This window comes from Bufo bufo, chromosome 6, assembly GCF_905171765.1.
Source record: "Bufo bufo chromosome 6, aBufBuf1.1, whole genome shotgun sequence".
NCBI classification, from domain to species: Eukaryota; Metazoa; Chordata; class Amphibia; order Anura; family Bufonidae; genus Bufo; species Bufo bufo.
In genome coordinates, this window is record NC_053394.1 from 360,002,896 (window position 1) to 360,028,399 (window position 25,504).

At 48.8% G+C, this 25,504-nt stretch overlaps 1 protein-coding gene across 1 annotated transcript in view; it reads left to right on the plus strand.

Annotated features, from left to right (window-relative positions):
• TSEN54 (tRNA splicing endonuclease subunit 54) overlaps positions 1-13,839 on the plus strand; it is a 31,804-nt gene extending 17,965 nt beyond the window's left edge. Inside the window, exons 9-11 of the mRNA XM_040435701.1 lie at positions 706-766; positions 1,569-1,685; positions 13,441-13,839. Of these exons, the coding sequence (XP_040291635.1) occupies positions 706-766; positions 1,569-1,685; positions 13,441-13,591 (329 nt within the window). The 3' untranslated portion in view covers positions 13,592-13,839. The remainder of the gene's footprint in view (positions 1-705; positions 767-1,568; positions 1,686-13,440) is intronic.
• Positions 13,840-25,504: the final 11,665 nt, after the last annotated feature.

Consider the following 25,504-nt stretch of genomic DNA (forward strand, 5'->3'; position numbering starts at 1 on the left):
CAGAATGGGGGGTCCTCTGATGCCTTTGTGGCACTCCAGGAAGGAATAGGTGAAGCAGACATGTGGACCTGGTTTTAAGGCCGAAGTGTAGTAACCTTTAAAGGGGTTCTGCAGTTTGTTTAAACTGATGATCTATCCTCTGGATAGATCATCAGCATCTGATCGGCGGGGGTCCGACACCCGGGACCTCTGCCGATCAGCTGTTTGAGAAGGCAGCGGCGCTGGCAGTAGTAGCGCCGCGGCCTTCTCACTGTTTACCGCAGGCCCAGTGACGTCACGACTTGTATCAACTGGCCTGGGAGCAGCTAAGCTCTGTTCACTTGAATGGAGCTTAGCCGCACCCAGGCAAGTTGATACTAGTCGTGACGTCACTGGGCCCGTGGTAAACAGTGAGAAGGCCACGGCGCTCCTGGAGCGCCGCTGCCTTCTCAAGCAGCTGATCGGCGGGGGTCCCAGGTGTCGGACCCCCGCTGATCAGATGCTGATGATCTATCCAGACGATAGATCATCAGTTTTAACAAACTGCAGAACCCCTTTAGGCATCTGTAATATATCTTCAAATCCTCGCCCGATTACGGATCTGATGACCTGAGCCCTCAGCATCGCAGGTCCTCATGATTTTTGGGTTCTTCTGCTCCTTGTCGCCTATGTATTGATAATGATGATGGCACGTTTCTTGTATTAACTCTTTATTTCTGTCTCCAGCTTGTGTTTTAGAGCAGATAACGGTTATCACTCAGTCTACTCTGCTGGAGGATGGTAAGAGGTGAGTGTCATAGAGACTAGTATAGGTGTGTGGAGACTGTGTGAAAGTTGGAACAAAACGTACAAATTTTCCATTATCTAGTGCAGGCATGGCCAACCTACGGCTCTCCAGCTGTTGTAAAACTACAACTCTGCTATCTGTAGGCAGTCTGGGTATGCTGGGAGTTGTAGTTTTGCAACAGCTGGAGAGCCTCAGGTTGGCCATCCCTGATCTAGTGCTTTCTGAAGAAGAATAAAATGATTGCATCTCTTGGTTTTTACTGATGCAGAGCACTGAATCCCCAGCAGATAGATATAAAGAGCACCTTCACCAGGATAAACCATATTAAACCAGGCAGGGTTGATCCTCCTGATTAAAGTGATTCTTGCCTTGTAAAAATCGGTTGCAGCATTCAAGAGTAAAAAAATAAATAAAAATTTTAGATAAAAAAAAATGACTTTTATTCTTTATGCAAATGAGGATTTCAGTGCACCGTGCAAAGCTGAGGTGCACAGAGGGGCTAGGCCCTGCCAGTTAATGCACTGAGGGCCTCATTTGCGTAGTTTTTTCCCCCCTCGGGAACGCCTCAACCGATTTTCACAAGACAGGTATCTTTGTAATCATCAGGATCAGCCCTATCGGGCAATATGCCTAGTCTAATAGAGTTGATCCTGCTAACGGGCGGATGGACAGACGGGCGGATAGATAGATGGACAGTACTTCTTTGTGTATCAGAGTAATACGTGCAGAGGACTGTGGGGTCTAAAGAGGGGAAAAAAACAAATCGCCCCAGCTGAACGGATGATGTCTTTTCTATTACCAGGCTTCAGGACGCGCAGAATACACCACAGATACACTTTAATTTGTATCAAGCTGATGGAAACTCTGAGTTCAAGAAATCCAAACCAGGCAAACCCTACGCTTATTTGTGTGTGCGCAGGTAGGTGGCCAGTACTTCTTTCCTGTAAGTGGAGAGATTAGGTTCCTCCATTGTGTATATGGAGGCAGAGTGCTGACAATCTATCCAACATTAAAGGGGTTTTCTGAGATTCTGATATTGATGGCCTATCCTTGGGATCGGCGGGGGTCCGACATCCAGGACCACCGCTTATCAGCAGGTCACCAAGCACAGCGCCGTACATTCATTGTATAGCAGCTATGCTTGGTTTAGCAGTCCAGCTACATTCACTTGAATGGGGCTGAGCTGCGCCTAGGCCACGTGACTGATGAATGCAACATCACTGGCTTAAGAAGAGGCTGCGGAAATTGATGGAGCACTGCTCCCTCTTCAAACAGCTGAGCAGTGGGGTGCAGAGTGTCGGACCCCAACCCATATCCTTAGGATAGGTCATTAATATTAGAATCTTGGAAAATTCTGCTTTAAAAGGTTATTCCTGCCCTAAGAGTTTATCAATTAACCGGAATAATGCAAGTGTGTTGGATGACATGGTTCTAGTTAGAATGAATATAGTTCTGCTAGATACAAAGTTTTTTTTTTATGTGGTTTTATTTTTTAATCTACCTTTTTTTCAACTTTTAAGCAGTTTTTGAAAACTTTTTGCTTTTTACTCCTTGATCTCCTTTTTCATAATGTTTGTGGGCTTGAAGGTAGCTCCTGTTTATAGGCCCTACTGGGGGGTCCTGGTTCTCAACCTCCACTGTAAGCCTGAGTGGTGAGCCGCTAAGGCCAGGTGCCCACACTCTGGTGCATCTGACCTATGGTGTCATTCTTTTGAATGTCCTGGATGTAAAAACCTTTGTTTCTCGCCCAATTCCTTGGGGGACACAGGAAACCTTGGGTATAGCTCATCTCCATAGGAGGCGTGACACTAAGTGAAAGACTGTTAAGCCCCTCCTCCAGCAGCTATACCCTCAGCCTGGAGCGAGCGACTACCAGTTTTTTGTTTAGTGTCAAGGAGGCAAGACACTCTCTGCACTGCAGAGCTGTCTTTGCTAAAGATTTTATTTTTTCTCTTTTTATTATTTTCAACTTTTTTCCTTTTTTCAACAGGGACAACAGAGTCGCAAAGACCTCTCTGTTTTCCCGGGGTTGAGCTGCGCCAGTGCCGGCTATCCGCACTGCTGCCTCCCCCACAGAAGAAAGGGAGGACCAGGGCAGCCCAGCTCCCCTGCATCCCGCCAGCACAAGGGTCGCCCGCCTGCAAGCCCCTCTCCAGCTTCCTGCCACTTCGGTGCCAGTGGCTGAAGGGGCGTCCCTGCTGGATGGACTGAGGGTGAAAACGTCGACTGGTGAGGTGGCTATGCAGCCGTTCCAACCCCCCCCCCCCCCCCGTTAGGGTTTTAACTTCTGTGTTCCCTCTGCCTAGCCTTGTCACATTATTACAAGGCTTACTGTCGGCTTCCCCCCCCTTGTGTGTGGAGCAGGACGGAGCGGTGCTCGTGGGGGAGGGTTTGCTGCACAAGTTTACCTCAGGTGCTGCGGCCTTGTGGGGCCGCCTTTTGTTATCTCGGCCAGTGCTGCCGCTGTGTTCAGCTGCCGGCTGACTTCTCTTGCCGGCTACCGGTGTGTCATTCGCCGCCGGTGTATAAGGAGGTGGTCGGGGGGCAATATTTTCTCGGCGGCATATTTGTTTGAATCGCGCGCGCGAAAGTTCCGGCGGGGGGGCGGAGCTTCGTTCCGCTTCTCCTGTACATGTTAGACATTCAGTCGGGGGGGCGGACGTCTTTCTTCCCGCTCCTCGCTGGCCCCGCCTCCTCTTCGTGCCTGCTCTCAGGACGGATCGTTTTTACCTCAGGTTTTACCTCAGGATTTGCCGCTGCTGTTGCCGCTGCTGTTGCCGCTGCTGTTGTCGTCCGCTCCCACTGTGACCTGGTAGGACTGTTGACCCTTTCTAGCTCTGCAGCCCTCTGGCCTGGACGCTTTTATATTACTTCAGCCAACATGTCTGACCCCTCAGCGCCGGCCGGTCCTTGGTATCACACCTGCACCGCATGTAAGGCGCCCCTCCCTCAAGGGCAGCCTGACCCGCATTGCTCGGCTTGCAAAGCCCCATTACAGGGTCCGCCATCTGTTGTGTCACCCCCTGGCCTATTGGATCCCCCTGACTGGGCTAGATCCCTTTCCCAGGCTGTGGTCAGCCTCTCTAACGTTGTGGGCCGCCTTGCAGAGGTATTGCCCTTATCGCAGCCGGATATTTCCCCTGCTGGGCCCTCCGGGTCCGCTATCTTAGCTGACCCGTCTGAGTCCCTCTCTCCAGGCGACACCTCCAGAGCCCGTCAACCCCAGAAGCGGTCTAGGGCGGAGCGCCTATCATCCTCGGATGCTTCAGTATCACCCCCAAGGGTGCGCTCTCAGTCGGGCCCTTCCTCGATACAGGATATGCCCTCTGAAGGGGAACTAGTTGATTCAGATTGTGATATGGACTCGGCCTTGCCTTCAAAACTGGCTTCTGCTGTGGGCCATCTTATTAACAATATTCGTGATACCTTTAAGATTCACGATGATCCTCCTAATTCTGAAAAAAACAGTGTTTCCTTTTTTCGCCAAAAACAGACGTCTGCAGTTTTTCCCCTCCACACTGACTTCTCGTCGGTGGTTTCCAAGGCCTGGGCCCGCCCTGATGCCCGTTTTACCCCGCCTAAGAAGTTGGATATCTGTTATCCATTCCCGGCGGATTGCATTACAAACTGGGCGTCACCACCCAAAGTCGACCCCCCGGTGGCCCGTTTGGCAAAAAGCACGGCTATTCCCGTTGCTGATGGCTCTTCCTTACAATCCACTGAGGATCGCCGTATAGAGGCCATTACCAAAGGTATCTTTGCAGCCTCCGGTTCCGCCCTCCGGCCGGTCTTTGCTTCCGCTTGGGCTGGAAAAGCGGTTTCAGAGTGGGCTTCTCAGCTGGATCAGGAGCTTGAATCCGACGTCCCTATTCAGGACCTCCGTGCTCTAGCCCAACTTATCGTTCAAGCCGGCAAATTCGTCTGTGAAGCATCCCTTGATGCGGGGGCTCTCATAGCCCGTTCGTCTGCCCTGGCCGTTTCGGCCAGGAGGGAGCTTTGGTTAAAGGTTTGGACGGCGGACTCCACGTCAAAGCGGTCTCTTACTGGCCTTCCCTTTACTGGTTCTCGATTGTTCGGGACCCGCTTGGATGAAATCATATCCGAAGCCACGGGGGGGAAGAGTACGCATCTTCCTCAATCTAGGACTAGGACCACCACTCGAGGCCGTCCCATTTTTTCTCGTTTCAGGTCTTCCCGCAGGGCTCCCGCACCTCGCACCTCTTCAGGTCCATCCCCTAGCTCTGTCCAAGACAGACGTAAGAAACCTTTTTTTCGGACCCAGCCCTCCTGGCGCAAGTCACAGCCTGCTCGCCCTCCCGCGACCAAGCAGAACACTACCTGAAGGTGCGCCCCCACCCGCCCGGGTGGGGGGACGTCTTTTCCTGTTCAGGGACTTCTGGCAGGCGCACGTCTCCGACGCCTGGGCTCTCGAAGTTGTGTCTTCCGGGTACAAACTCGAGTTTACATCCCTCCCCCCAGTTCGGTTCTTTCGCTCCCGGGTTCCCCGGGATTCCCAAGGGGCGGCCGATTTCTTTACTGCCACTCGCACCCTTCTGGACAAAGGGGTCATCGCTCCGGTTCCCATGGAAGAAAGATTCAAGGGGTTCTATTCGAACCTTTTTGTGGTCCCCAAAAAAGAAGGCTCGGTTCGTCCCATTCTGGATCTAAAACGGTTAAACCGTTTCCTTCGTCTTCAGCGATTCCGGATGGAGTCTCTCAGGTCGGTGGTGGCCTCTCTGGAAAAAGGGGAGTTCCTGGCCTCTATCGACATCCAGGACGCCTACCTTCATATTCCAATCGCTCGGTGTCATCAGTGCTTTCTGCGCTTTGCAGTGGGGTCCGACCACTACCAGTTCGTTGCCCTCCCCTTCGGGCTGGCGACGGCCCCTCGCGTTTTCACAAAGGTCCTAGCCCCTGTCCTCGCCTTACTTCGTTCCAGGGGAGTTTTTCTTCTTCCATATTTGGACGATCTCCTTATCAAGGCACCCTCTCTGTCACTGACATCCGCCAGTGTGGACCTCTCGCTACAAACCTTACGCCGGTTCGGTTGGATTATCAATCTTCCCAAATCCGCTCTTGTTCCATCCAGGCAACTGATCTTTCTGGGGATGCTGCTGGATACAGATGCAGCGGAGGTTCGGCTTCCGTCAGAGAAGCGCCAGCTCCTTCATCGGTCGGTTCGGAGCCTTCTGACCCACCGCCGTCCTTCCTTCCGGTTCAGCATGCGGGTCTTGGGACAGATGGTGTCCTGTTTCGAAGAAATCCCCTACGCGCAGTATCACTCCCGCACCTTTCAGACTGCCATTCTGTCCGCATGGGACAAGTACCAGGAAAGTCTGGATCAGCACTTTCCCCTTCCCCCCCCAGGTTCGCTCCTCTCTCCTCTGGTGGTTACGGACCCCTCTCCAAGCGAAGTCCTTTCTGCCGATAACTTGGTTGGTGATTACCACCGATGCCAGTCTGCGGGGTTGGGGGGGGGTGTTTTCTCCTCGGTCCGTACAAGGCACTTGGTCTCCATCGGAGTCCAAACTGCCGATCAACGTTCTGGAGCTGAGGGCGGTTCTCCTTTCACTCCGGCATTGGACTTCGCTGCTTCAGGGTCACCCTGTTCGTGTCCAATCGGACAATGCCACGGCTGTGGCATACATAAATCATCAGGGGGGCACTCGCAGCACGGCGGCGATGAGGGAGGTGTCTCTAATCCTTCGCTGGGTGGAAATTCATGTTCCAGCCATTTCGGCCATTTACATCCCGGGAGTGGACAATTGGGCGGCGGATTTCCTCAGCCGGACGACGATCGACCCGGGCGAGTGGTCTCTGCACCCCGACGTCTTCGAGTCTCTTTGCCTCCGTTGGGGTCGTCCGGACGTGGATCTCATGGCCTCCAGATTCAACCACAAGCTTCCCACCTTCATGGCCAGAACCAAGGACCCGGACGCTTACGGCGCGGACGCGCTCGTCCTTCCCTGGACGGAGTTCTCTCTCCTCTACATTTTTCCGCCCCTGCCTCTTCTTCCACGAGTCCTTCGGAAGATCGCGGCGGAGGGCACGCCTGCGATCCTAATAGCCCCGGATTGGCCTCGTCGTCCTTGGTACGCCGACCTTATGTTGCTCCTGGCAGACGCCCCCTTGCCTCTGCCTCTAAGAGAAGACCTCCTCTCTCAAGGGCCGATCTTCCACCAGCATTTAGGGTCGCTACGTTTAGCGGCGTGGCTATTGAAACCGCGGTCCTAACGCGGTGGGGGTTTTCTGCTGACGTGGTCCGTACCATGATTCGTGCGCGTAAACCGGCTTCGTCCAGGATTTATTACCGAACCTGGCGGGCCTATTTGAATTTCTGCGAGACCTTAGATGTTCATCCCCTTCGGTTTTCTCTCCCCACGATTTTATCCTTCTTGCAGTCTGGTCTGGACTTGGGTTTAGGTCTCAGTACCCTAAAGGGTCAGATCTCAGCGCTTTCGATCCTTTTTCAGCGACCTCTGGCTCCGCTCGGTCCAGTTAAGACTTTTCTTCAGGGGGTTGCTCACTATGCTCCCCCGTATCGCGCTCCCGTTCCATCTTGGGATCTTAATGTTGTGCTGACGGCTCTCCAATCTTCTCCTTTCGAGCCTTTGCGCAGGGTTTCCCTTCGCTTGTTGTCTTGCAAAGTTTTTTTCCTCGTTGCCATCACGTCTCTTCGGCGTGTGTCTGAATTGGCGGCACTTTCTTGCGTAGAACCCCTCTTGGTTTTTCACCAGGACAAGGTGGTTCTCCGCCCGGCTCCGGATTTCCTTCCGAAGGTGGTGTCCGCTTTTTACCTGAATGAAGATATTGTCCTTCCTTCTCTGTGCCCGTCCCCGTCTCATCCTCGGGAACGGGATCTTCACCGTCTGGATGTTGTTAGGGCTCTGAGGATCTACTTGGATGTAACTAGACCCTTTCGGCGCTCGGATTCTCTATTTGTGGTTCCGGAGGGTCCGCGCAGGGGGCTGGCGGCATCTAAAGTGGTTATTGCCCGCTTCATCAAGATGGCTATTGCTGAGGCTTACCGTGCTAAGGGCAGGGAACCGCCCTTTGGTGTTACCGCTCATTCTACCAGAGCGGTCGGGGCTTCCTGGGCTCAGCGAAATCGAGCTTCGGCTGAACAATTGTGTAAGGCGGCCACCTGGTCTTCTTTGCACACTTTCACCAAGTTCTACAAGGTGAACACTTATGCATCGGCGGATGCTGCTTTGGGCCGCCTGGTCTTGCAGGCGGCGGTGCCTTAATGCCTATGGTGCTTTAATTCATCTTGGGTTGTGGTCCCTCCCTATTTGTGGACTGCTTTTGAACGTCCCAAGGTTTCCTGTGTCCCCCAAGGAATTGGGCGAGAAAACAAGATTTTTGTTTAACTTACCAGTAAAATCTCTTTCTCGCTCTTCCTTGGGGGACACAGCACCCACCCATTGTTTTGGTTGCCCTGACGGGAGTTTTGACTTGTTGGTGTTAATTTGGTTGATCCTTGCCTTTGTTTTAACTACTTGGGCACATAACTGGTAGTCGCTCGCTCCAGGCTGAGGGTATAGCTGCTGGAGGAGGGGCTTAACAGTCTTTCACTTAGTGTCACGCCTTCTATGGAGAAGAGCTATACCCCAAGGTTTCCTGTGTCCCCCAAGGAAGAGCGAGAAAGAGATTTTACTGGTAAGTTATACAAAAATCTCGTTTTTCCTGCAGCAGCTATTGGAAATTTATGGTCGATGGGAGCTGATCTGAAAAGGTGGCATCCATGTTCCACCTCAAGATCACTACTTGCTGGAGGAAGTGGCCACTACCCCATGCTTGTTCTGTCATTGCACAGTGCCCGGGACATCAGTGGGAACTGGAACCTCAGAGAAATTGCATTTCTTTACAGCAGCTCTTTGGTCTGGCTAATAGAGGGGTTCACGACGGGAGGGGGGCTCCCCTTTTTCTCGTCTGTGTCATTGGGGGACACAGCAAAGACCTTGGCTATAGCTGCTGCCACTAGGAGGTGACACTAAGCAAAAAGTGTTAACTCCTTCCACCAGCTATACCCCTCCAGCAGGCACTGAGCTGATCAATTTTATCCTAGTGTCCGTAGGAGGCAGACCTGCTCTGCAGGTCTTGCTTTTGTACGTGATTGGGCCCAGGGTGGAATTATCCCCTGTTACCCATCTGGCAGCACAACGGGATGCCCCCTAACATTCCCAGTAGCCAGCATAGAAGAAAAGGTGGCGTGGAGGACCACCAAATCCTCCACCGCCCGCTATCCTCTGGTCTTATCTACCTCGGGCACCGGTCCGCTCCCACCAAAGGAAGCAGCTTGGGAGGCTGAAGGACCCTGCTGGTACCAAGGCTGGACTTTGGGGATCGGGAGTCAGTTGAGTATGGTACAAAAACCATGCCCCTCCCCGTCCTATCCCCCGCCCCCCGCCACTCACCTATTCCTTATGCACCCTTGCTGATGCACTACTCCCCAGCAAGCCCGGTCCCTCCTGTGGCTATGTCACAGCACCACTGGACCCAGCAAGCCTGGTACCGAGGGAGAGGTAGTACTCTACCAACCATTGGTAGGTTTTCCAGGCATTCACCGCTGCTCTGTGCCCTCTGGTTCTCCCTTCTTGTGCCTGGAGCTGGTCACAGCCTCCTGCTCCGGATGGCACATCTGCGATTTTAGTCGCGGCATGCCCCCATCTACTTTAGGCCCCGTCTTCCTTCTCTAATAGGCCGCGGTGGTCCCCGTGGGTTTTTCGCGCTTCCTAGGCCCCTCCTAGCTGAGGGAGCGTCTGCCACAGCTCCAACCATCGGCCATCGCGCCAAGGCCTCCCTCCTGGATTGGTTTTGGCCTTGCTTTTTTTCTCCACCTCCGTTCTGGCTCCTCCACCTCTTCCTCCTGGCTCTTGGATGAAGGCACACGTTTTCTGGCCTGCTCCTGGGACCCTCGGCTCTACAAACAGGTAGGCTCTGCCCTAGGTGGCACCCCTCCCCTCCTATATCCTTCCTGCAGACTATTAGATAATTTTGTTAGGCGACGTCCATTTCCCTAGTTCCGTCGTCCTCCAGGGGATTGCTTTCCTCCCCCTTGTTCCCCATCATGTCTGACCCTAGAGGGGAAGCACCCAGACAGCAGTCCACCATTTCTACCTACTTTGCTTGCGCCCGCTGTAGTACCAAATTTCGGTGTGGTCAATCAAAGCCGTTATGCAGCATTTGTTTGGCTCCAATTCCCCAAGTCGGCCAACGCCCCTGCCCCCAGGTCCAGAACCCGAATGGGCATGCTCACCGTCTACAGCGGTGTCTTACCTTTCTAAAGGGTCCCTATCCATAGTTGGCATTTTAGGTCGCTTGGTTCCGCGATCCTCGCAGCAGTCCCCCTCCTCAAGGGACACTACTATTTTGGCTAGGGACTGATCCCGTAAAGTGTCATCTTGGAGATCTGCTTCTCCTTCATCCTCTGTTTCACCGCCTCTCTTAGAGAGCTGCACTGCTAAGTCGAACAGGAAGGGCAACATATAGACTCAGAGGGCTCCCTAGACGAGGATCAATTCTCTAGCCTCGCTTCTAGGGTTGACAGCCTCATTGCGGCAGTGAATGACACCCTCCACGTCCAGGTTCATGAATCCTCCCGTACACAAGGAGCCTTTTCCTTTCACCGCCTCAACAGGAACATAAGTTTTTCTCCTCTCATCAAGACTTTGAGTCAGCTATCGAAAAGGAGTGGGCGGTTCCAGGTAAGTGTTTCTCCAAACCTAAGTGTCTGGATCTCATGTACCCCTTCCCAGTGGAGGTGGTAAAGACTTGGTCTTTCCCCCCGGCGGTAGACCCCCACCCCCTTGGTCTCACCCCTGTCCAAGCACACCACCCTTCCCCTTATTGACACCACCTCTTTCCAAGACCCGAAAGATAAAAGATTGTCTTTTGCTAAATCTGCCTTTTGAGGCCGCCGATTCAGCCTTCTGCCCAATCTTTGGCTCCTCATGAGTCAGCACTGGGCTAACACTGACTGGGCAGAGCAACTTAGGCAGGGCCTACTTGCGGGTACTTCCCGGGAAGAATCGTCAGAGTTAGCAGACCAGATTATACAGGCTAGTGAGTATATCTGTGAGCCCTTCCTTTATGCGGGAGGATGGTTGCGAGAGCATCAACTATGTCTGTGGCCATTTATAGGACTCTTTGAATGAAAGACTGGGCAACCATCAGTCATCAGAGAAGTCCCTTACGGCTCTTCCTTTCCAGGGTAACCGTTCATTTCCTGTCTGGACCAAATCATCTCTGATGCCACAGGGTGGAAGAGCACATTGCTTCCCCAGAATAAGCCTTCACTGTCCAGATTTTACAGAGGACCTAGATTGCAAATTTGCTCTTTTCGCTGCAGTTCCAGCCCAGGCTCTTCCTCTAGAAGATAAGCCCAGGAGACTAAGTAGACACTTTTGTTTAAACCGCCTAAGAGCCCAGACCGCCAAGACTGGTTCCAGTAAGTGCACTTTGGCATGACGGCTGCCCCCCCAACCCCCTACAGGTGGAGGGCCATCTACGGTCCTTCAAGGAGGTTTGGTTTGTGTACATTTCCAACTCTTGGGTCCACAAAGTAATCTAATCCGGTTACAAGATAGAGTTCAGGTCCACTCCCCCATATCGGTTCTTCAGGTTGGTTCCCCCAAACAACCCATCTCGAGCTTCCAAAATTTTGTCAGCAATCTGGGACCTCCTGGCTTAAGGAGCAACTGTCCCAGTTCCACCAGAAGAACATTATCAGGGACGGTTCCGCGTGGCCAGTATAGATCTCAAGAGCCTCAACTGGTTTGTCATAGCTCGCCACTTCAGGATGGAATCCTTGAAACCAGTGGTAGCCTCCATGGAGAAAGAGGAATCTCTGTCCTCAGTAGACATCAAAGATGCTTATCTCCACATGCCCATCGGGGTCACTCACCAGAGATTCCTGCGCTTCACAATACTGGAGAATCAATACCAGTTTGTGGCTCTGCCCTTCTGCCTGGTGACGGCTCCCAGGGTCTTTAGATACATTCTGGCACCAGTTATGGCTATTCTCCATGCCGGTGGGATAATAGCTATCTCTTACCTGGACGACATCCTAATCAAGGTGTCTACCCTGAAGACCAACTCAGAAAGACCTCACATTGGGTTGGACACCCTGATCTGCTTCTGTTGGATTGTCAACCACAAGACCACAAGAAATAATCTCCATCCATCCACCTCCATCACCTTCCTGGGGATGACTTTGGACACACAGACAGCAAAGGTCCTTCTTCCCCTGGAGAAACGGAAATCTCTCAGGAAAGTGGTCAAGGCACTTCTGCCACCTCACCCAATCCTGATTCGCAAATGTATGCAAACTCTAGGTCTCATGGTAGCGTCAATGGAATCTGTGCCTTTCGCACAGTTCCACACTTGTCCTCTACAGAGGGCAATCCTCCATTCTTGGGACAAAAACGTGGAGGTCTTTATTTTGCTATTGTGAGGGCCACCACTTTCATCCCCTTCGCTTTTCCATTCCTCACATTCTTGCCATTCTCCAAGAAGACCTCGATTTGGGGTTGGCCCTAAGCTCACTCACAGGCCAGCTGTCTGCCTTTTCCATCTTGTTTCTATCTCAGCAGTCCATACGTTTATCCAGGGAGTTACACGGCTGGTACCCCCATACCATCAGCCTACCCCCTCCATGGGATCTTACTTTAGTTCTGGATGCTCTGCAGCTGTTCCCTCTTTAAAGCCCTCTAGGAGATCCCTCTCTCCCCCTACTTTCTTGGAAAGTCGCTTTTCTTGTGGCCATCATGTCAAAACGGCGAGTGTCTGAGCTTGCAGTGCTCCGCACTAAGCCCCCATTTTTGGTTATGCATCAGGATAAAGTCGTCCTGAGACCAGTTCCCTCCTTTCTGCCCAAGGTGGTCTCCTCCCTTTCTTCTGTCCCACCCCAGTCTTTCCAAGGAGAAAACACTTCACACCTTGGATGTGGTCTGGGCACTCAAAGTCTATCTGGACAGAACGACGGCCTTCCGCAAGTTAGACTCTCTCTTTGTAGCCCCTGATGCGCCTTGGCGCAGTTTGGTGGCCGCAAAGTCCACTATCAGTCTCTGGATAAGTTCATCTATCGGTGAGGCTTATCAATCCAATGGCAGAGCGCCACTTCTTGGGTGGTTCGGCACAAGGCCTCCCCTTTGCAAGTGTGCAGGCAGCTACCTGGTCCTCCCTGCACACGTTCAAGAAGTTCTATAGGGTGCACACCTTTGCATTCTCCGATGCGGCTCTTGGTCCCAGGGTGCTGCAAGTGGCGGTGCATTGATAACACCCGCGCTAGTACATTTAATTCTTGTCTTTCCACCCATGGGGACTGCTCTAGAACGTCTCAAGGTCTTTGCTGGGTCCCCCAATGATATGGACGAGAGAATTGGATTTTTTTTGTTACTCACTGTAAAATCCCTTTCTCGTCTTGTTTATTGGGGGATACAGCACCCAACCCTCTTGCATACTATCTGTTATCTGCAAAAAAAAACAAAGGTCTTTGCTGTGTTCCCCAATGAAGAAAGGAGAAAGGGATTTTACGGTGAGTAACAAAAAATTCATTTATTACATCTATATGAGACCTCAGTATTTTTATAGTCTTTATAGTGTTACCTTTTTTAATTTTTAATCTTGCTGATCAACCTCAAACCACATAAGTTCTGTCTCTCTGCCCATAGCTTCGATGAGCAGATCCCTTCCCTGCGTACCATGAAGAGCCTGGCGTACCGGAGTGGAGACGTACCCGTTGTGTTTGCCCTGGTGGATTGTGGAGAGATAGCCTTTTACACCTTCAAAGATTTACAGCTACCGGTGGATGTTTACCCATGATCTTTGAACATCTCTGTGTATGGAAAAGGTTCTCCTCCTTTTAATCGATTATTTACTTTATTATATACATTTTCAGGAGAGAAAAAAAAATATTTTTCATGTATATTTTTGAAAAAAAAAGGAAAACTACAATGAACAATGCCCGGTAAAATAAAACTTAAAAAAAGAAGACCCCCACGAATGATTAAAACACGAGACATTTCCTTTCACAATGCTGGAGCATTTTATTCTTTGGAAATCAGTATTTTGCTGTTCCTCCATAATTCCTGCTGGAAATGTAATGAATAAATTGACAGCCGGTTCTTACAATCTTCTTGTTAATGGGGTTTATCCGTATACATTCTCACACTGTGCAGTCAGATTGTGAGGAACGCCCAAAGTAGAACCAAAAAGTCCAGCACCAGAGTATTCCCGGCTAAAAACAGCCGTTTACTGGAACCTACTGGGGGAGATTTTAGCACCACTTTTGTGGATTTGAAAAGTAGCAAATTATTGTGCATACCAAATTTGCGCCATAATTCGCGAGTTTTTTAGTTTCTTGCCACAGGTAGCTAGAAAAGGGATGGGGCTTCATGGAAGGGGTAGAGCCTCCACAGCCCACCAGAATTATTGTAACTTATACCAGAAATTGCCTTCAGTCGTAGCTCAAGTCTACACCAGCCTCTAGTTGGCATCTGCCGGTGTACAGGGGATCAAGACTGGCGTATGGGAATCTCCCCCACTGTATATAAAGGGTCCATTCAAAGATACCTGGATAGCCGGGCTTGCACATTACAAATGAAGCCCTTAGGCCTCATGCACACGGCCGTTGCTGGCTGTGGCCCGTATTGCTGTTCCGCAGTATACGGGCACCAGCCGTGGGCTCCCCGCATCACGGATGCGGACCCATTCACTATGGCATGCTTCCATGGTTTTTCTGTCTGTGCCTCCGCACAGCAAAAAAATAGAACTTGTTCTTGTTCACAGACCCATTCAAGTTGAATGGGTCTGGATCCATTGCGGCAGCCGCACGGATGGTGCTGTGTACAAGAGGCCTTAGTCATAGCCTATGGCTGTTTTAAACTCTTTCCCCTTAAAAGGGTTCTCCCAGGAATTAAGAAAATGAAAATACTTGAATATTACTTTATTACAAATATATGCCCAAATACCTTCCGTTAGTTATAATGGCTCGTCTTATCTAGGGAGCAATCATTAAGAGAAATAAAATGGCCGCTGTCCTAGTTGTACACACAGAACCTGTCCTAATCACACAGGAGGACAAGTTACTTCACAACACTGAGCTAAAAAGGCTGCCTCAGCCTCCTCTTCTACTTGTCAGGGATTATAATCCTGGATACAGATGATAAGATCTTCAGTTGGATCCCTGTAGGAATGGAGTTCATGAGGAGACGTAACGTACAGAGAGGATGGACAGGCTGTGATAATGTGGGGCTGTAGTAATGGAGACTGCATACTCATCAGCCACATCCCCACTTCCTCTCTGTACTTCATGTCTCCTCATAATCTCCATTCCTACAGAGATTCAGCTGAAGATCTTATTATTTGTATTCAGGATCATAATCCCCAACGAGCAGAGAGGAGAATGAGGCAGTTCTTTAGCTCAGTGTTGTGAAGTAACTTGTCCTTCTGTGTAATTAGGACAGGTTTTGTGTGTACTGATAGGACGGCGGCCATTTTATTCTCCTACTGATTGCTCCCCAGACAAAATGAGTCATTATACCTAAAGTAAGGTATTTGGGAATTTATTACTAATAAAGTAATATTTAAGTATTTTCATGTACTTAATTCCTGGAGAACCCCTTTAAAAACACATGATTTGGATGACATAATCCTTAATATTTAGGGATTTGCTCGTTCAGTGGCTGTTCAGTGGCTGATCTGCTGGAAGTACTATGGGGGACATTATTAATGCTGGGGCCACTATGTGGGACATTATTAATGCTGGGGGACATTATTACTGCTGGAGGTACTATGGGGACATTATTACTGCTGGAGGTACTATAAGGGACATTATTAATGCTGGTCGCCACTATAGGGGACATTATGTATACTGCAGGGGTACGATTTAAAGCAGAAATGGCCAGAAAATAGATGCTAAAACTCTTGAAAAATGGCCATGAAAGATTTTGAGGGACATTAATCAAGACCAGCACTTTCTGCACCTGTCTTGATATCCCCTGCGCTGCCGGAGTGTGCACCTAACTTATGGTAAGGCGAAGGCCTGGTCATAAATTAGGCGCATCCTCAGGCAAATCCATGCGCCTAACCAGAAATGTAGGACCGCTCCGAGCTGCCGTAGATTTCTGGCTTCATTTGTGCCAGAAAACTGGTGTAAATGAAGATAAATTTGTCTCTGGTGTTGGTCACCCCCCCTTTTTGGAAAAAGGCCAAGGGCAGCGTAACAGAAGAGGAACTTGCGGCTTTTTCTCAAAAGGCGCATTTAAAAAGTCACAAACGCAGAGCCTGCGACTTTTTAAAAAGCCACTTTTCTGGCGCAAGGGAGGGGGAGATTTATCAAAACTGGTGTAAAGGGAAACTGGCTTAGTTCCCCATAGCAACCAATCAGATTCCACCTTTTATTTTTCACAGCTCCTTTACATTAGTTTTAATAAATCTCCCCCATTATGTCGGTTTTTGATGGCCATGTTTTTTTCCACTGTCATGTGAATGTAGCCTGACGGGGAAAGCTGCTTTACTCGCCACAACTGGTCAGATTGTAAATGTTTGCGTTCCCATGGGCAATCCAGCAGCTGTGGCCGCACTTGCACACTATAGGAAAAAGCACCGGCCACCTCGTATTTGCGCTGTAGCGGTCGCCTGTAAGTGTCTTGTATTAACTTTCTCTATGGCCTCATGCACACGACCGTTGTTTGCTTCCGCGTCCGTTCCGCCGATTTTAGCGTTGCGGATGCGGACCCATTCATTTCTATGGAGCCGTGTAAAATGCGGATAATGCACTGTTTGCCATCCGCGTCCATTATCCGTGGTTCCAGTCCGTCAAAAAAATATAACCTGTCCTATTCTTGTCCGCGGAAAACGGTTTGCGGACCCATTCAAGTCAATGGGACCGCTAAAAAACGCGGAGGCACACAAGATTGTCATCCGCGTCAGTTTTATTCTTATCATTTGCATGGCAAACTAGTCTTAGATATTTCTTTTACCTCTGGGTCCCGCACCTATAAGGAGAACGGAGAGGAGAAAGTTGAGGAGGATGCTCTGCGCATGCGCAGCCGTCCTCTATTCATTTCTATGAAGCCGCCGAAAATAGCTGGCTCGGCTATTTCCATCGGGCCCCATAGAAATTAATGGGAGCGGTGCGGGAGCATTCACTTCAATGGGAGAGGCGGGAAGCTGTGCCTGGTGGTGGACGGACCCCGGAAAACCCGAGGACCTCCAGCCACAACTCTCCCCGACTCCGTTCTCCTTGTAGGTGCGGGTCCCAGAGGTGGGACTCGCACCCATTAGACAATGGGGGCATATCCTAGCGATATGGCCCCCCCCCCCCCTTGTCTAAGATGGGATAACCCCTTTAAGGAAACCTGAGTTAGACCGCAGATTAGTCATGTGTCCACTAGAGGGAGGAATAGTCCACATTATTATGAAGGAAAATAATAGTTATTTTTTAAGGTAATTTCCTGTATGCACCACTAGATTATCACAAACTGACATCTCAGCTTCACGCACACACACCAGGAAATTGGCAGCATGTTATATACCACTGGTCACTATCACAGAATGCCAGGGAACTTGGACACGGCCTGTGCACTCTCCATTCTCCATTGCAAAGAGAATGGCCATTGTACATTCAAATTTCCTGTTACTGAACCTTTGTAATATGCTTCAAGGCTTTAATCCCTCTCAGTTTTCAAGATATCGGTAACCCAGACAGACACATTAAAATCAGAAAAAGTTCCTGAAAATTTTTTTTTTTTTTTTTTTTAATAGATTTTGAATTCATTTTTTAATACATATAGTTGCTGCACAACTTTGCTGCCTTTAGTGCATTTTAACCCTTTTGTGACGTTACACTTTTTCCGCAGGTTAGGCTACTTTCACACCTGCGTTAGGTGCGGATCCGTCTGGTATCTGCACAGACGGATCCGCACCTAAAATGCAAACGCTTGTATCCGTTCAGAACGGATCCGTTTACATTATGAAGAACAAAGTCAAAACGGATCCGTCCTGACTTACATTGAAAGTCAATGGGGGATGGATCAGTTTTCAATTGCACCATATTGTGTCAGTGAAAACGGATCCGCTCCCATTGACTTAAATTGTAAGTCAGGACGGATCCATTTGGCTCCTCATGGCCAGGCGGACACCAAAAACGCTGCAAGCAGCGTTTTGGTGTCTGCCTCCAGAGCGGAATGGAGGCGGAACGGAGCCAAACTGATGCATTCTGAGCGGATTCTTATCCATTCAGAACAGATCTCACAAACGGAATTCAAAACGCCAGTGTGAAAGTAGCCCAAGTATGAATTTTCTGTTTAGAGAGGCAGGCTGCGGGCACTTAATAAAAACTCATTCATGGTGAACCACTTTAAGACAGCTTATCCCAATCCACAGGATAAGGCCTCTTTCACACTACCGTTTTTTTTTTTTCGTTTTGCGGGCTGATTTTTGCGTTCCGTATACGGGACCATTCATTTCAATTGTTCCGCAAAAAAAAAACGGAATGTAGTCCGTATGCATTCTGTTTATGTTTTTCCGTTCCGTTGAAAGATAGAACATGTCCTATATTTGGCCGCAAATCACGTTCCGTGGCTCCATTAAAGTCAATGGGTCCGCAAAAAAAAACGGAATGCATACGGAAATGCATCCGTATGTCTTCCGTATCCGTTCCGTTTTTTGCGGAACCATCTATTGAAAATGTTATGCCCAGCCCAATTTTCTCTATGTAATTACTGTATACTGTATATGCCATACGGAAAAACGGAACCGAAACGGAAACACACCGGAAACAAAAAACGAAACAACGGATCCGTGAAAAACGGAACGCAAAACACTGAAATCGACATACTGTAGTGTGAAAGAGGCCTAAGGGACAAGTGTCTGATTGGCAGGGACCATCCACTGCCACTGGGTCCCCTGCTGATCACAAAAACAGTGGCCCATGCTCCCCCGTTTGAATGGAACTCTATGGGGCTGCCATGCTTGTAGTTAGCTATCTCCGGCAGCCCCATAGAGTTCAATGAAGTGGCAGACAGGTGTGTCTGATGCTCTATTCAAATAGGGAGCCCGAGCCCCCGTTATCACGGTTGGCGGGTGGCCCCAGCGGTCAGACCCTTGCTGATCATACACCTATCCCGTGGATAGGTGTTAAAGGGGTATTCCCATCGCAGACAATGGGGGCATATCGCTAGGATATGCCCCCATTGTCTGATAGGTGCGGGTCCCACCTTTGGGACCCGCGCCTACAATGAGAACGGAGCGTGTAAAATGAACGGAGGGCGCACTGCGCATGCTCAGCCACCCTCCATTAATTTCTATTTCTCCACCGAGAATCGCCGAGGGCTGGCTCTGCTATTTCCGTCTTCCCTATAGAAATATCCTAGCGACATGCCCCCATTGTCTGTGATGGGAATACCCCTTTAAGTTGTCTTAAAGGGACCCCTATAATTGTTTTCTGTAAAACTACTTAGTTGCCACGGTTAGTATTGACTGCAGCATCTGAGTGGTTAAACCGCTAATTAGACATAGAGGACTGATTAGATAAGCAAGTGCTGAGCTGCAGTACCCTGTCATGGCCACTACACAGTGGATGGCACTGTCTGCTTCTGGCTCTATCCACTGTGTTACCTACTGTACTAGCGGCCAGACGTAGGACCCCCCACCGATTAGATATTGATGATCTGTGCTGAGGATAGGCCATCAGTATCTGGAACCTGGACAGCAAAGAGAACACAAGTGACATTGAATCTATGAGCCTGCATACAGCACATACATCAAGGGAAGCTGCTAACCACACATGAAAGAATCTGTGGTTGCGCTGGCAGTACACCGGACACACCCTCGCTTCAGCACTGCTGTCACCTACAGTATTTTTTGAGTTATTGATTTTGACTTCTTTTCTTCATATTTATATGGAGGAGGAACTAGAAGAATACATTTTTGTAATAAATTGTTAGGCATCACTCAGTCTCATAGACTGTAAATGGGGCGGCAGTGCACATGCTCGACCACCGCCGCGGTGAAAAGAGTTGTGATCGTCCGTTCTTACATTTATCTCCTTATTTATCTCTTGATTTATCATAAACAGCCACCCAACACCGTCAAGTGTACACCTGATAATATGCTTAATGAGGGTCTGACCAGTGGCGTCCCAGCTAATTCCAAAAATGAGCCACTACTATTTCACACAAAAGCCCAATGGCCAAATCCCCTTCTGAACACACTGAGGGAGATTTATCAAACTGGTGTAAAGTAGTATACACCAATCAGAGTCCACCTTTCATTTTCCATAGGAGCTCTGAAAAATGAAAGGTGGAATCTGATTGGTTGCTATGGGCAACTAAGACGGTTCTACTTTACACAAGTTTGATAAATGACCCCCACTGTTCTTAAAACTTACATTTTATTATTTTCTATAAAAAAAAAAATTGAAAAACATAAACAAAAAGAAAGAAAACCCTTTCCCCTATCCCTCTATCAAGGACTCTTCCACATTTCCGTGTCAGTGACGCGTCCAGGGAAAAAAAACACTTATGTGTTTCATCCGTCAGGATGTCCGTGAAGGATCCGTGGTTGGCCCGTGTGTCCGCTTTTTACCATCCGTAATTCACTGGCGTTTTCAAAGAATCTCCTACCGGTCTTCAGTGAAAAACACCATGATTTTCACTGACCCATAGACTTCTATGGGCGTGCCTGATTCGCATCACAGATCAAAGTAGTGCATGTCTCGGTGATTTTTTTTTACTGACCCACAGTCAATAAAAAAAATATTGCAATGTGAACAGACACATTTAAATCAATGGGTAAATGTGCTGCCCGTGGAAAATGCGGACAGCACGCGTCAGTGAAAAACGGAAATGTGGACGAGGCCTAAAATTGCTGAATGACCGGGCTCTAGCGCATTGTATATTACTTTGTCACTAGTGAACTAGATATTATGTGGGGGAATTATTGTGGCAATCCCGAGCTGTAAGGCTACTTTCACACTTGCGGCAGAGTGTTCCGTCGCCGGAACTGCCAGGCGGATCCGGCAAAACGTATGTCAACTGATGGCATTAGTAAGACTGATCAGTCTTAACCACCTCCGGACCGCAGTACGCAGCGACGCGTCCTGGAGGTTGATTGATTCCGCCTGGACGCGCCGGCGCGTCCTCTCGCGAGACGCGAGATTTCCTGTGAACGCGCGCACACAGGCGCGCGCGTTCACAGGATCGGAAGGTAAGCGAGTGGATCTCCAGCCTGCCAGCGGCGATCGTTCGCTGGCAGGCTGGAGATGTGATTTTTTTTAACCCCTAACAGGTATATTAGACGCTGTTTTGATAACAGCGTCTAATATACCTGCTACCTGGTCCTCTGGTGGTCCCTTTTGTTTGGATCGACCACCAGAGGACACAGGTAGCTCAGTAATATGTAGCACCAAGCACCACACTACACTACACCCCCCCCCCTGTCACTTATTAACCCCTTATTAGCCCCTGATCACCCCATATAGACTCCCTGATCACCCCCCTGTCATTGATCACCCCCCTGTAAAGCTCCATTCAGACGTCCGCATGATTTTTACGGATCCACTGATAGATGGATCGGATCCGCAAAACGCATACGGACGTCTGAATGGAGCCTTACAGGGGCGTGATCAATGACTGTGGTGATCACCCCATATAGACTCCCTGATCACCCCCCTGTCATTGATCACCCCCCTGTCATTGATCACCTCCCTGTAAAGCTCCATTTAGACGTCCGCATGATTTTTACGGATCCACTGATAGATGGATCGGATCCGCAAAACGCATACGGACGTCTAAATGGAGCCTTACAGGGGCGTGATCAATGACTGTGGTGATCACCCCATATAGACTCCCTGATCACCCCCCTGTCATTGATTACCCCCCTGTCATTGATCACACCCCTGTAAAGCTCCATTTAGACGTCCGCATGATTTTTACGGATCCACTGATAGATGGATCGGATCCGCAAAACGCATACGGACGTCTGAATGGAGCCTTATAGGGGCGTGATCAATGACAGGGGGGTGATCACCCCATATAGACTCTCTGATCACCCCCCTGTCATTGATTCCCCCCCTGTAAGGCTCCATTCAGACATTTTTTTGGCCCAAGTTAGCGGAAATATATTTTTTTTTTTCTTACAAAGTCTCATATTCCACTAACTTGTGTCAAAAAATAAAATCTCACATGAACTCCCCATACCCCTCACGGAATCCAAATGCGTAAAATTTTTTAGACATTTATATTCCAGACTTCTTCTCACGCTTTAGGGCCCCTAGAATGCCAGGGCAGTATAAATACCCCACATGTGACCCCATTTCGGAAAGAAGACACCCCAAGGTATTCCGTGAGGGGCATATTGAGTCCATGAAAGATTGAAATTTTTGTCCCAAGTTAGCGGAAAGGGAGACTTTGTAAGAAAAAAAAAAATATATCAATTTCTGCTAACTGTTAACTTGTGCCAAAAAAAAAAAATTTCTATGAACTCGCCATGCCCCTCATTGAATACCTTGGGGTGTCTTCTGGCATTCTAGGGGCCCTAAAGCGTGAGAAGAAGTCTGGGATCCAAATGTCTAAAAATGCCCTCATAAAATGAATGTGGGCCCCTTTGCGCATCTAGGCTGCAAAAAAGTGTCACACATGTGGTATCGCCGTACTCAGGAGAAGTTGGGCAATGTGTTTTGGGGTGTCATTTTACATATACCCATGCTGGGTGAGATAAATATCTTGGTCAAATGCCAACTTTGTATAAAAAAAAATGGGAAAAGTTGTCTTTTGCCGAGATATTTCTCTCACCCAGCATGAGTATATGTAAAAAGACACCCCAAAACACATTGCCCAACTTCTCCTGAATACGGCGATACCACGTGTGACACTTTTTTGCAGCCTAGGTGGGCAAAGGGGCCCACATTCCAAAGAGCACCTTTAGGATTTCACAGGTCATTTACCTACTTACCACACATTAGGGCCCCTGGAAAATGCCAGGGCAGTATAACTACCCCACAAGTGACCCCATTTTGGAAAGAAGACACCCCAAGGTATTCCGTGAGGGGCATGGTGAGTTCCTAGAATTTTATATTTTTTGTCACAAGTTAGCGGAAAATTATGATTTTTTTTTTTTTTTTTTTCCCTTACAAAGTCTCATATTCCACTAACTTGTGACAAAAAATAAAAACTTCCATGAACTCACTATGCCCATCACGAAATACCTTGGGGTGTCTTCTTTCCAAAATGGGGTCACTTGTGGGGTAGTTATACTGCCCTGGCATTCTAGGGGCCCAAATGTGTGGTAAGAAGTTTGAAATCAAAATGTGTAAAAAATGACCGGTGAAATCCGAAAGGTGCTCTTTGGAATATGGGCCCCTTTGCCCACCTAGGCTGCAAAAAAGTGTCACACATGTGGTATCTCCGTATTCAGGAGAAGTTGGGGAATGTGTTTTGGGGTGTCATTTTACATATACCCATGCTGGGTGAGAGAAATATCTTGGCAAAAGACAACTTTTCCAATTTTTTTATACAAAGTTGTCTTTTGCCAAGATATTTCTCTCACCCAGCATGGGTATATGTAAAATGACACCCCAAAACACATTCCCCAACCTCTCCTGAATACGGAGATACCACATGTGTGACACTTTTTTGCAGCCTAGGTGGGCAAAGGGGCCCACATTCCAAAGAGCACCTTTCGGATTTCACCGGCCATTTTTTACAGAATTTGATTTCAAACTCCTTACCACACATTTGGGCCCCTAGAATGCCAGGGCAGTATAACTACCCCACAAGTGACCCCATTTTGGAAAGAAGACACCCCAAGGTATTCGCTGATGGGCATAGTGAGTTCATGGAAGTTTTTATTTTTTGTCACAAGTTAGTGGAATATGAGACTTTGTAAGAAAAAAAAAAAAATCATCATTTTCCGCTAACTTGTGACAAAAAATAAAAAGTTCTATGAACTCACTATGCCCATCAGCGAATACCTTAGGGTGTGTATTTTCCGAAATGGGGTCATTTGGGGGGTGTTTGTACTGTCTGGCCATTGTAGAACCTCAGGAAACATGACAGGTGCTCAGAAAGTCAGAGCTGCTTCAAAAAGCGGAAATTCACATTTTTGTACCATAGTTTGTAAACGCTATAACTTTTACCCAAACCATTTTTTTTTTTTTACCCAAACATTTTTTTTTTATCAAAGACATGTAGAACAATAAATTTAGAGCAAAATTTATATATGGATGTCGTTTTTTTTGCAAAATTTTACAACTGAAAGTGAAAAATGTCATTTTTTTGCAAAAAAATCGTTAAATTTCGATTAATAACAAAAAAAGTAAAAATGTCAGCAGCAATGAAATACCAGCAAATGAAAGCTCTATTAGTGAGAAGAAAAGTAGGTAAAATTCATTTGGGTGGTAAGTTGCATGACCGAGCAATAAACAGTGAAAGTAGGGTAGGTCAGAAGTGTAAAAAGTGGCCTGGTCTTTCAGGGTGTTTAAGCTATGGGGGCTGAGGTGGTTAAAAATGCCTGATCAGTCCAAAAAAATGCATTGAAATGCTGGATCCGTCTTTCTGGTGTCATCCGGCATTTATTTTTTTCCACCTTTTTTTCGGTCTGCGCATGCGCAGACTGGAAGGACGGATCCCGCATTCCGGTATTTTGAATCCTGGATCTGGCACTAATACATTCCTATGGAAAAAAATGCCGGATCCGGCATTCAGGCAAGTCTTCCGTTTTTTGGGCCGGAGATAAAACCTTAGCATGCTGCGGTTTTATCTTTGTCCTGATCCGTCAAAAAGACTGAACTGAAGACATCCTGATGCATCCTGAATGGATTTCTCTCCATTCAGAATGCATGGGGATAAAACTGATCAGTTCTTTTCCAGTATAGAGCCCCTGTGACTGAACTCTATGCCGGAAAAGAAAACCGCTAGTGTGAAAGTAGCCTTAGGCCTTGTTCACATCAGCGTTCAGCCTTTCCGTTCTCCTGCTCCGTTATAGGAGCAGGAAAACGGAAAGGACGGATTCGGCTCATAACTGAGCCGAACGGAGCCTACGGACCTCATAGACCCCCATAGACTATAATGGGGTCCGTTAGAAGATGATTTTGGAGCGGAGACAAAAGTCCTGCATGAAGTCAAGGGGGGCAGCGGCCTCCTTGCTTCAAGTAAAGCTAAGCTCGCCCCTTACCCCTCCTCTACAATTAGATGGACATGCTGCCGTGATCACGCTCTTCTAGCGCATGCGCGGTACGCTGCCTGTTACAGCGTGGCGGCCGGGCGCGCGCGAGATCGAACTGTCCGGCGCATCCGCAGTCAGCAAAATGCAGGCGGGTGAGTGAGGATTGCGCTGTAACAGGCAGCGTACCGCGCATGCGCTAGAAGAGCGCGATCCCGGCTTAACGGCAGCATGTCCATCTAATTGTAGAGAGGAGGGGTAAGGGGCGGGCTTAGCTTTACTTGAAGCAAGGAGGCCGCTGCCCCCCTTGACTTCAAGCCTGACTCGGAGACAGCGCCAACCGACATTAAAACAGCGTTTTTAACAAGTATGAAGAAACACAAAGAGGAAGGAAAAACATGATTAGCAACACACTGGGGGATACTGTAAGGTACTGTGGTCGGTTTAATATGCGTTTTGCAGGTGACAGGTTCCCTTTAAACTTTGACCCACTATTATAATTGGTCCGTGTTTCCCCCTGTACATCTACCCAGGATGAGTATTCAGTCTCCTGTTCGGGATCAATTGGAT